At 35.2% G+C, this 13,427-nt stretch overlaps 1 protein-coding gene across 1 annotated transcript in view; it reads right to left on the reverse strand.

The window, feature by feature from the left end:
• Positions 1-13,427, reverse strand: part of LOC111058536 (integrator complex subunit 1) — a 137,513-nt gene that overhangs the window by 65,930 nt on the left and 58,156 nt on the right. Inside the window, exons 16-19 of the mRNA XM_039422840.1 lie at positions 12,838-12,978; positions 12,301-12,564; positions 2,350-2,568; positions 1,002-1,171 (exon numbers count right to left, since the gene is read on the reverse strand). Of these exons, the coding sequence (XP_039278774.1) occupies positions 1,002-1,171; positions 2,350-2,568; positions 12,301-12,564; positions 12,838-12,978 (794 nt within the window). The remainder of the gene's footprint in view (positions 1-1,001; positions 1,172-2,349; positions 2,569-12,300; positions 12,565-12,837; positions 12,979-13,427) is intronic.

Genomic DNA, 13,427 nt, shown 5'->3' on the forward strand with positions numbered 1-13,427 from the left:
ACTTGATAATTGGAAAACTAAAATCAAACTTTGCATAGATGGGGCGGAGCTCCTGAAATTTTTACAGATATGGGACTTGTGGCAGTTGATAGAGCTTATCAATAACGATTTTGAGTATAAATTTAATCAAAATCGTTGGAGCCGTTTTCGAGAAAATCGCGAAAAACCCTGTTTTTGACAACATTTTCTCCATTTTAGCCGCCATCTTGGATTGCATTTGATCGAAATTGTTCGTGTCGGATCCTTTTATTGTAAGGACCTTAAGTTCCAAATTTCAAGTCATTCCGTTAATTGGGAGATGAGATATCGTGTACACAGACGCACATCCAATCATACACACACACACACACACACACACACACACACACACACACATACAGACAGACCAATACCCAAAAACCACTTTTTTGGACTCAGGGGACCTTGAAACGTATAGAAATTCAGAAATCGGGGTACCTAATTTTTTTCGGAAAGCAATACGTTCCTTACCTATGGCAATAGGGCAAGGAAAGTAAAAATTACTAGGCTACTCACGTAGGGGATGTTTTTAGTTGAACAAACTACATGTGCAACACTGGATTATTAAAACTATAATCGCGTTACATATTGCATTTAAAAAGTTATTGATGTAGGTGTATGATAAGAGTTGTGCACGGTCATAAGGGAAACCTTGAGAGACTTATGACATGAGGGGAAATTGTTGCCCTCCACTTCACTTGGTAGACAATTCTTTCTTTCAAGGAGAAATAGTTCCGCTCAAGTCCCTAAATTCATAAATACGTATTTACTATGAGACCAGAAATTTATTCATCTTGTTTGCATATTTCAATCGATGAACTTGATAAATATATTCAATACCTAAATCGATTTCAATAAAATCAATGTAATTCAAGACAATACGTAATTGAACAGCATTCATAATAGATTGCAGTGTTGTCACCAAGTTGATTATCTTATTAATGGAGGCATAACAATATCTGAGAACATGCCCTCACAGTCACCTCATAGATGCGACAGGGATGCCAAACGACTGAATGAAAAGAATGAGCTGCGGAGGCTCCAGATCAGTCAAGGCCGCCTCCACCAGCCTCGGCACCTGCGATCTGATCATGCGCAGCTTCAGCCAATCAGGAATCAGCAGAGCCTCTTCAGATGTATCCACCAGGAAAGCCTGAAAATTGACAATTCTTACAAGTTTGGAATTGGTGAGAGAGTATCACATGATACTCCATTGAATCGTGGAGCTTCTATGAAGGGTTAAGTTCTTTCAGGATATGAGTGTTTGTTCATTTCCTTGAAAACAAGTTATCTATATTATAATAAAGGAATGAACTGGCTTATACACGTACGGGATAGGAAATTCACGAATGACGCATCATCAACTACTGGACTGATAAACTTGAAATTTTGCATAGAGATTCCTTATTCACCAAGAATGGTTATAGACCTATTTTCATTACTTCAAGATTTTATTAAGTCAAGTTTTTAATTGGACCCTTGTGAGCACGGGCTACATGCGAGTCTCAAATAAATATAATAATTCATTCGAGTGAATCAGAAGATACCATTTGAAATGCAGAATCTGTCATTGCCATAGAAAATTTATTTACAAAATTAAAAAGCAATCCAGTTCTTAATAAATCCAAACAAGTTTCACCCGATTATTACTGTATAATAATTATTTCAAATATCCAATGAAAGCTGCATAAATAGAACGAAGGACTTCTGCTACTGAAAATATTGACAGTAATTATATTCCAGCAGTTAACTGCAATTTCTAATAAATCTTCCATCTTTTTTACCAGATTGTTGTAGACTGTTACTGATTAGTGAATAACTATGCAAGATCTTGATTTGTTAGCCAAAATTCATTTAATAAAATATACACTATGAACAGAGATATTGTGGAATTTCTCCAAATTAAGGTAAAATGAAAACGATATTGTCAGTTCCAAATAGTTTATTTGAGCCAAACTTAAGTTTCAATGTACTACGCCATCATCTTCAGTGGTCGTTTTGGTTAGACTGCTTTGGTTAGTCAGCAGTCTAACCAAAAAGACCACTGAAGATGATCCTTAAGTGCATTGAAACTTGAGTTTGGCTCAAAAAAACTATGTGGAACAGATAATATCATTTTTATTTCTCATTGAGATTCCTTTACTCTGTTCAATCAATCGTAGAATTAAATTGTAAAAATGTATCAGTGAGAATTTGTATTCAAGGAAATGAAGTATTGCTTACATACATATTAAAGGTATTTGATAGAAGTTTACGATTGGAGTATGATAGGAATTATGCTATTTATTTATGTACTCTGGAGGAAAATGAAATAAGATGAACGCTACTAACCTTTGGAGCACTCTCCTTGTCCTGTGGAAACCAGGCGTCAAGCAGGTAGTTGTAGGCGGGCAGGCGCTCGACGACCGCCTGTGGGCCATAGGTGAGCAGGATGACCATGGCGTGCACCACCAGGATGTGCAGGGTGCAGTCCTCACCTGCCGGCCACGAGACCACTATCTGGTCCTGGCTCTCAGACCAGGTGAACGCCTCGCGGCGCGGCTCTCGCGCCTACCCAAACAAAACATTTCAGAAAAAAAAATCTTTTCAATTGGACTGCTTAAATCAGTAGTATTTTTGAAGGTCAATAAAAGTTTATCCAGGCTTTCTCACCAGTCTAAACAATACAGCAAATTTTCACTTACACGTCTATTTCATTTACACAGTAGCTACAGAGAAACGAAGAATATTATAAAATGACTTGCACAAAGTTAGAACAATTCTAATTTTGGATCAGCAGTAATGTTGTAGGTATGAATTCATTAATAGTTATCGTGGTTTCTCGCTTGCCCAAACAATACAGCTGTCCGGATTAAAAAGAAAAAAACATTCTATTATATTCTAGTGAGTAGTGAACTCACTTAGGGTCCCTTAGGGTAAGGTCTCCTCACCGGAATATATTACTGAACTGAGGGGTGGTTGGAAGCATTAAATTTGAATTTTTTCAAGTACGATTTTATTCATTTGCCATAAAAGTAACTACATAAGAGTTAATAAAATAAATATTAAGCCTATCAATTACAATATAAAGTTGTCTTTCTTTTCTGGCTAAAAATTTTTCAAAATTACTCATCAATTTCCAATTTGTAGAGATTTGAGTGAAATAAATTTGTTTTTAATTGGTTTTTGAATATCAAAATATAAAATTTTCAGTTTAGTTAATAATAATAATAAAATAATAAATTTGACTTTATTTCTGCGTGAAAAAAAATACAGAACATGTGAAAATTAAAAGTAATAGAAAACTAAGCATGCAGTATTATCATTCTGCTCCACTATAGAAATACAATGAGAAAAAAAACAAAACAAAGAAGCAAAAAAAAAAAAACAACAAACAATACAGTTAATTGCTTACTCTACTAGAGCTACACTGCGAACGAAAAATACATCAAAAAGACTACTCTACTAGAGATACAATAAAATAACAGTGGACAGCAATTCAAGATAGAGATTCACAAGTTACAAAGATTATAATACATATACAACATGCAGAAATAAGTCATTACTGTATGCAAATGACCTTAAGAGAAAGGTCACGTCCGCATACAGGAGCACCGGACAAAACAAGCGTTGAATTAAACTGTTAGTTCTATGAAAAATAGAAACCAAATACACATACATATACACATATATATATACACCTGCACATACATATGTCTCCATAGTAATAGTTTAGATAGATTTATATGGAAATCATTAGATATAATTATCGTATGAGCGTGATATTATGTACATCATTTTTGTAATAGTCCATGTGTATATTATAAAATGTTGTTTTGCAAGAGGACAGTGTTCTGTACATACAATGTGCACGAAAGTTAGATACATTAGGCAGTGACAGAGTACATGGCTTCCAATCCTTCTGTGCTAATTGAAAGAAGCCATTTTTTCAGATGCAATTTCATTTTTGAAATAATGAAATAATGATTTTATTTATCAGAAAAACTCATAATACAATAATTTGTAATAATGCAATACAACAAATAATAACAATTGAAAATTAATATTAATGAATCCTTCTGATTAAATTACACATATGCAAAGCTTCAAAGCTTGACCGCATATGGGAGTATCTACAAAAATAAAAAAAAATCACTTCGATAACAGTACACTGCTAATACAAAAAAATACTAATAAAAATAATAATAATAATAAAAATAAAAGACGATTCACTTGATCTTTCCACCACCAGCTATACATACGCATATACATACATACATACATACATACATATATGCATATATACATATACATGCACACATACATACATACACATTCACATTACACACTTATAAAAATGGCATCCAATCACAACATAACAACAATATTCAGGAATTAAAACAATTTTACACTATTTGTTCAAAATTTACCCTATTGGAAACCATCAATGTCATCAGAAATCCAAAGCTAAAAACTATTAATTATACAGTTATATTATACATACTTTCTACATCTTCTTCACTCAGATTCAATAGGAAAGTCTTCAAATTACGCTTGAAAAGCTGTGGTGAGCCACTATGCACAATGGATGGAGGCAGTTTATTACAGAATTTCCCTTCTAAGAATAGAAACGATTTTCTGAAAAAAGTTGAATTGGGTCTTGGCACTCTAACCTGACCAGCCCTCCGAGTAAGAGGCACATGCTCAGCTAAATCCACTGTATTCCCCAAGTTCCCACTAGCCCAATAAAACTGCATAAGTACTTTGAATACATATAATGATCTCAGGCTAAGAATTCTCAAAATGCTGAAGAGATCGGAGTGAGCAATAGGTTCTTCATGCAGGAAATGAAGCAAGGATCTCTGTAAACGCATTAGTGGCTTCAAGTGGGTAATGTAAGTACATCCCCAACATGATATGCCATATGAAAGTCTGGAATGTGCAAGTGAGAAGTAAACATTCTTCAGGATATAAATTGGGCATACATTTCTTATATGGTAGAATCTATGAAGAAGCATGCGCAGGCTATTTTTCAACATCCGCACATGGCTCCTCCACAGAAGATCATCTTCCATAGATATACCCAAATATTTTACTTGACTGGATTGTAATATATTGGAACAGTTACAGCTATCATGATTGATGCAGTGAATGTTATGGTATTTAAGTGGTTTCTCGAAGGTGAATGATTCATAAATTGAAATATTCAAGTATGTTGTTTTGTCAGCATTGAGCTTCAGCTTATTAAAGAAAAACCACAGGGATAACAGATTGAGATCAGACTGCATTTGAACCTGCAGATTTTTCAAACAGTCTGCACCATAGTTGAAGGCAGTATCATCTGCAAAAGCAGTTATGGTTCCATAGAAAGGCCCAAGATAGAGATCGTTTATAAATATCAAGAATAGAATGGGTCCTAAAACAGATCCCTGTGGAACCCCAGCACAGACATGTTTCACTGAGCTTTTAGCTCCACCCACACACACAAACTGACTCCTGCCTGAGAGATATGACTGAAACCAGCTCAGCGCAACACCCCGAACACCGGCTAACTCCAGTTTATCCAACAGAATATTGTGGTCGATTGTGTCAAAAGCCTTACGAATGTCCAGAAACAGTGCTGAGACTCTTGAAACATCTTTATTATTGATATTGGAATGGACTTCAGAGAGAAACTTGCGCAGAGCTAGCTCAGTACTCAATCCCTCTCTGAATCCAAATTGATTAGGGACAAAAAATCAGTTGAATGGAGAAAAGTTATAAGACGAGGCTTTACTAGTTTTTCAAATAGTTTAGAGAAGACAGATAGCAAAGAAATTGGGCGATTGCAATCAATTGTATTCCCCTTCTTCGGAATAGCTATCACTTTGGCCATTTTGAGGTAGGATGGAAATTTTCCTTCATTCAGGCTTTTGTTAAATATATATGAAAGTATTTCACATATTTTCGGTGCTATTTTCTTTATCAAGAATGGTGAGAAGGTGTCCGCACCAGAAGATTTGTTACTGGATAATTTACGAATAAGTAGCAACACTTCATCTGCACTGATAGGCATCCAGAACAGTGATCTTGGACTACGCTTAATATTGAAAGACCTGTGGAAGACATTCTTGGCCTCTATTGGCGGGTTGGGAGTGGATGAATCCGATTTTGCCACATTTATAAAATAATTATTCAGTTCCTCTGCTACTTCCTTTTCATCCGTTATAAGTTCACCTCCTCTAACAAAATTTATGGATTTCTTAGTTTTCTTCCTACCTACTAATTCATTGATAATTGTCCATTGTTTCTTGCTATCACCCCTGGCATTATGAAAAAGGGCTGAATAGTATTTCTCCTTTGCCTTCTTAATCCATTTATGTACTTTATCCTTGAACTTCCTGAAATTTCTATCTGCTAATATATTGTTTCGGTCCCTTTTCATTATTTTAAATAATTTATCCCTAGTTTCAATAGCCCGAACTAAGCCAGCAGTCATCCAAGGCTTGAGTGCCCTAGAACGGTGGTTGCCTGCCCTGACTGTTTCTATGTTTATACTGGAAGACTGTATGTGTGTCTGTAAAGTATTCAGAAAAGCTGAGTAAGCCGAATCTACGTCTACACCATTATAAACAGACATCCAGTCCTCCATCCCAAGTAGCCCATTTAGCATGTCATAATCTACTTTGGAAGACTTAGTGACACCATGAATATCGCAGATTCTCTTCGACGGTATTGCAGCACAGACGGCTCTGTGATCAGTCAATCCCGCATCGATCACTGCTGCTAGCACATCCGATAAGGGCCTACCTCTAAACAGAATGTGATCAATACATGAAGAACTGGTATCTGTTACTCTAGTATCTATATTAATCAAAGAGTCCAGACCATTCAGAGCTAAGATTTCAAAATAATTTTCGACATTAGAATCCACATGGTTAATATTAATATTAAAATCTCCTACACAAACAATTAACTCCTGCTTTACATTTTCCAATAACTTTCCAAATGAATCTAAAAATAAGTTAATGTTTCCTCCCGTATGCCATCTGTAAATTCCAATCAGAGCAAACACAAGACTTTCATAAGTAAAATTTAGCAAAATACTATCAGCCCCTTCTACTGCACTGTCCAATAAAATACATTTTAAATTATCTTTATAAAAAACTATAAGACCACCACATCTGTTATCATTACAAGAAAACTGAGACTTGTAACCTGGTATGGTGTACAAGTTCATATTGAAATCGCTTTTTATCCATGCCTCTGATAAAACAATGATATGAGGTTTCCTCACAATATTATTTAAATACAAAAGAAATACATCAAAATTTCTTCTTATACTATGGATGTTCATATGAAAAACTGTGAGGTTATCAGTGTTAAAAAAATTATTGTATTCTGGAATTGAAGATATGAAAGCTGGTAGAAATTCATTACTAGTATCATTGTCATCATCCATTAAATGTACCAAAAGTTAGATGTTACTTTGTTATCCAATGAGAAGTAGTAAAAGAGAGAAGAAAAAAAATGTGTTACTGTATTTAGTCCATTCTCGGACTGCCATGCTAGACAATAATATTGCATGTGGCATAAATTGTGCAACGAAAATAATGTTCATGCAATATATAAGTCTTTACACTTCATAATACGTATATTTACCAATACAACAATTGATACGCATAAACAATACCGGTACAACTCGAATTGATCGACTTGAACTACTGCTATATGAATTACTTGAATTATCAGAATATATAAAAAAAACATATAGTGTTGTGAGTTGACAAACAGATAATAGGGAGAAAAAATAAAGAAAACTGTTATTAGATCATTCAAAGTTACATTGACGTATCATCTGACTACAACACTGGTGGAGTGATAAGATTGCAGCGATAAACGACAATAATTGGAATTTTATCATAGCTGTTCTCAGTGACAAATTTCACCAACTGAACAATAATTCTATCTCTATACTGACACAATATTAGGTCAGTAATTAATAATGGTAGATGCTGTCATAAATCATTTAAATTCTTTTTCAAAACATTCAACATCTCAAAAAGCGTTTCTCGTTGTATTAACTCGATACACTTGTATTATTCAATTATTATGAATATTTTTCCAAGAATAAAATCTCTTAAGCGATTTTCACTTTTGTGTAGTTGAGAAGTTGATATTGTGGTAATTATTCATATTGAATGAAAAACACTTATTTATTGATACTTATTAGACTTATTGATTGAAAGACAAGACCTATCGATACTTAGAAAGACTTTCCAAGAACCAACGAATCTGTGGTTCTTTGGCAACTTCTTATCCTTTTCATTAAATTCTTAAGCGATAGAACTGACCATACCAATCAATATATTTTCATTCTTGTTATCATCAACACAATAAATATAAATGTGGAGTTATATATATTGAATCTCGAGACTATACAACAGAAACTGACCCATAATAACTATATGCTACAGAATATCATAAAATTAGTTTATACGACTCAACAAAAACTAACTAGAAATTCGTTCATTAATTTAAATACAACCCAAGATTAAAACCCAATACTAATTATTCTAATGAAACATTATTGAATGATTTATGAAGAATGAAATAAAGAATCATGAGATAGGCAAACAGAATAGAAAAATAAGAAATCAATTACAGTAATTGAAAAAAAAAATTAACTAGACTACTATGATAACACTGTCATTACCAGTCCCAAGATGTCATCCACTCAGCAACTGAATCCTACTTCTCTTCCCTTTATAACTATAATACCGGTACAGAATGCAAAACACGGATTGTCATTGGCGAAAACAAATAACATGAATTATCAATATCTTCGAAGCCTACTATTCCGTTTGATAAAGTTGGGGCTATTTTAATTTACTTTAAGATCATCAACACTTTTAATGAAGGAAATCCCCCCATCAATTTTACGAATTTTAACCCTGCCAAGATGGTCGACCCAGGCATCCTTAATTTTAGCATCTCTCTTGAAACGCCGTGCTATACCAAGCAGTTCTCTCCGCCTAGACGACAGACTCTGGTTGATGAACACAGGCTGCTGTCCATCAAAGCCTTCAACTTGATTTCTACACAGCTTACCGAATTTTTTTCTTAGATTCAACATTAGATGGGCATCCAGTCTTCTGACGAACTTGACGATTATACCAGGTGGGGGAGGTACTGCACCAGGCTTACCCTTGAGCGGCCTGAGACGGTGTATGGCGTCTACCATGACCGGAGGCATGCCGATCGCGTTGCTCACTCTCGCGAATGTATCCACTACATTCTCATTAGCCGGCTCGGGGAGGCCATGTATCTCCAACGTGTTGCGCCGCGTATACATCTCCAGGTCGTCCAGTCGCTCCTCAGTGGTTCGCAATCGTTCTTGGACACTATTAACGTCGCCTCTCAGAGATTCTATCAGTTCCTGTTGTCTATTAATAATTTCACTCTGCTTAGCAATTATCTCCTCCAATTTATCCCGCTTTTCCTGTCCGGCATTTACAAGAGATTTTAGTTCCTCAATAGAATTTAACAATTCAGTTTTTACAACTTCCAACTTTCCCTCAAAAGGCTCCATGGATTTTGTTTGCTCGCCAGCAGCCGAAACTTCACTTTCCCCTGAGCACTGTCTATTTATTTTGACAGGAGTAGAGTCATTTACCCTAAGAGATCGCTGAACACTTAAACAATCAGGGCAGTCCCATGACTTGTTTTTCAAAAACGAAACTTCAGTCTCCTTCATATTAACACACGCAGGATGGAATAAACACTTACAGTCTTTGCATAACAAATTAGAAGCATTTGAAGAACGATTTACAGGCTGTTTACACTTTCCACAAGTACTCATGTTGCCGACTAATGAAAAAGTTTTTCGCTGAACAAATAATTTTAAAATAAGTTTACTTTTTAACACTTCACTCGAATAGTTCCGTTCAAAACAATTCACAAATCACGGCAGTCCGAAAACAGAATACAGTTAGTCAGCTATCATCAGCGATAAGACCGTTCAAAAAAATTATTTTTTATTATTTTATTGTGGCAGTTGGAAAGGGTTTTCAATGAGGAAGGTAATTGATTGAAAAATTTTGGTGCTAGAAAAAGAAAGGTTTTTTTAAATAAAGTGCTGTTTGGCCTGACACCCCGGACAAACAACCCATCAGCCTGCCTCGTACGATAAGGGCCAGTAACTGAATCACAATAATCAATAGTTACGCCATCATTACCGCTCACTAAATAGAAAATTTGACAAGACTTTATGCACATACAAATGTCTTATGGGGAGGATACCAAGTCTACAGAAAAGGGGGAATGTATGATCGTGGCGACCCACTCCTGCTACAATCCTTATGAGTGATTTTTGGAGTTTGATTATGGGACTCATAATTGAATAGTAGGTGCCACCCCAACAGCTCAAACCATAATTAATTCTAGAGTGAGAAAATGAATGGTAGACATCTTTTAAAGCTTTAAGATTACAAAGACCCTTTAATTGGTACATAGTTCTCAGGTAGAAATGCAATGACTTTTTCAAGTACGAGATGTGGGCTTTCCATGACACATTTTGGTCAAGGAAAACACCCAAATATTTGACTGTATTCTCACCTTTAACAATTGGGCAATTACAATGATCAGAATTACAAATGCACGTATGCAGTTGAATGGGCTCCGCAAAACTTAGACTGCCCATAAGACTGAACAAAATGTAATTGGTTTTCTGAACATTCATTGAGAGCTTATTGCAGGTGAACCATAATGTCAATTTATTGAGATCATGTTGTATATCCAACCGAAGATGAACTAATGTGTTTGAATATGCCAGGGCAGTGTCATCAGCAAAAGCTGTTATCTGACCTTTGAATTTACCCCTGAACAAGTCATTGATGTAAACCAAGAATAGATGGGTCCAAGGACAGAGCCTTGTGGCACTCCATAGTGGATTTCCATCAGATTACTAGTTACCTTTTCAATTCTAACAGCTTGCTTTCTACCCTGCAAAAATGATCTCAGCCACTCCAACGCCACCCCCCTAATGCCCGCCCTCCACAACTTATGAAGCAGTAATCTGTGGTTAACTGTGTCAAATGCCTTACTGATATCAATAAAAAGGCCCGCAGCCCTGCCCCCACATCCCCTATTCAGACCAAGATAAATAGTTTTTAGAAAATTTTGCAATGCATACTCTGTATTGAGGTTCTGTCTAAACCAAATTGTTGTTTTGAGAAGAAATTGTGAGAGTCCAAAAAATGCAATAATCTTTTTTTAATCAGCTTTTCAAAAACTTTTGATAGAGTAGGTAAGAGAGAGATTGGGCGATAGTTACTTTTTGAGAACCGATCTCCCTTTTTGAAAATTGGTATGACAGTAGCAATCTTTAAGATGTCTGGAAATTGACCTGAAGCTATAGATAAGTTGAACAGATGAAGTAATATTTTAGAGAAATATGGGAGATTATCTTTTAGTATTCTGGCTGTAATTATGTCAATTCCTGAGCTCTTATTTATTGAAAGATTTTTTATAATTTTACAAAGTTCGGCCTCACTTACAGGAGCCATGAAAATACTCTTAGTACAATGTTCACTCTTAAATTCATCGGAGTACTGCTTGATCAAATCATCTGATATTGGAGGACAAGACTGCGAAAGCCTTTCAGGCACCTGAATAAAGTATTCATTGAAGATGCCTGCTACTGTTTTACTATCAGTTATAACACTACCTTCTTCATTCAAATGAAGTTCATGGTTGACCTTACTATCCCCGGGCAGCAAGGAGTGAAGAACTTCCCATTTTTTTTGGGATTCTTATCATATTGATTCAGTTTATTTGAATAATAGTTATATTTAGCCTCCTTCACCCATCGTTTTACATTATTTTTCATATACAAAAATTTATTTTTAATTAGTTATTAGTTTTGAAGTTGAAATCGGAATTTTTGAAGTGAAAAGTGAAATCTTAACCTAATTATTTTTTGAAACTTTTATTTGTAAAAATTTGGGAGAAGCCAGTTTTGGGCTATGCCTGTTGTCTTTTCCCAATCATATTATATACTATAATTATGATTTGTTATTGTCAATTAAATAAATAAATATGGCACTACCGGTAAAGAACAGCTTGTGTTCAGTATTTTAGCATAAGGTTAGACAATATGGAATGATGTGATAATTTTTATGTTTAGATGTGTGATTTTCATGTATATTGACAGTGCCTATACAATATTATATTATAATGTGTCTTGGGCAATAAATTGAATTAGAGTTTTAATTAGTGTATTTATAATGTATCAATCTTGAAATAATTTAGGTTGATAATGACCTTGACGAGGTAGCTGGAGAAGATGGCGATGAGCGCGACGAGCGAGGGGTTGGAGGCGGGTGCGGTGGCGGGGGTGGGTAAGATGGCGGCCATGATGGTGCTCCGCTCCACTATGAGTTGCGCCATGTCGACCACCAGCTCACTCATGTCCGCCATGTCGGCGCTGCCTTGGTCGGTCGCGTGTTGCGCCAGGAAGCACAGGTAGGCGGTCACCAGCGCCGGCTCGTTCTCCACCTGACAGGCGCTGCGAAGTGCTAGCACCACCTAATAACGACAACACTTTCAATTTCAATATCACTTAACAAAGTCATTTCCCAAATTATTGGACAGTTTTTATTTTTATTGATTATAGATTTTCTTGGACAAAAATGAAATGAAACACATTATAGGAGACGAATAATGTAATAATAGTAAAATAGAGATTACCGATATTTATTTATTCGTGGACAGAATCACAAATCATATAAATACGATTAGAAATATTTAGAATAAAAAAATATTCTAAAATACTTGTTTATTGATTGATTGAAATTGTACCTGAGACTTGGCAATACTGAAATGTGGCAACATGGGCAGCTGCTTGAGAAGCCAGGAGGCGTCATCCTTCACTTCTTCCATTGGCTTGTCTGTTTCCATTGCCTCTTCGTCGCTCACCGTTTTCAAAACTAATTTCATCCCCTGATAATTGAAAAAAACACGATTAAAGAGTGACTGAATACAGGCAACCTTCATAACAGAAAACTTTGCTTCAGGACTACCAACTGAAATAATATTTCAAAATAATACATATATTTATAATTATCCAATTATTTCTGGACATCAAGAAAAACATATTAAAATACAACAATCAAAGAATACAATAATTTAAAGTTTCTGTTCAAAGCTGATTCTACATAATTGAAAGTATTTGGATACAGACTTAGAATTTGTTTCTTGATTGAGTTCTTAAGAGAAAAAATCTGAGAATTAATTTTCTATTATTGTTTAGAAATTCTGAAGGGTGGTTTTCTTTAGATTTGAAATAAATTACAATATAATACTAGAGTGAAATAATAGAATGATATATCGTCCTATTTGACCAAGAACAAGCAATTTCATATTGAAGTGTGTTAAGATGAATACGAAAA

Source organism: Nilaparvata lugens, chromosome 3, assembly GCF_014356525.2.
Source record: "Nilaparvata lugens isolate BPH chromosome 3, ASM1435652v1, whole genome shotgun sequence".
NCBI classification, from domain to species: Eukaryota; Metazoa; Arthropoda; class Insecta; order Hemiptera; family Delphacidae; genus Nilaparvata; species Nilaparvata lugens.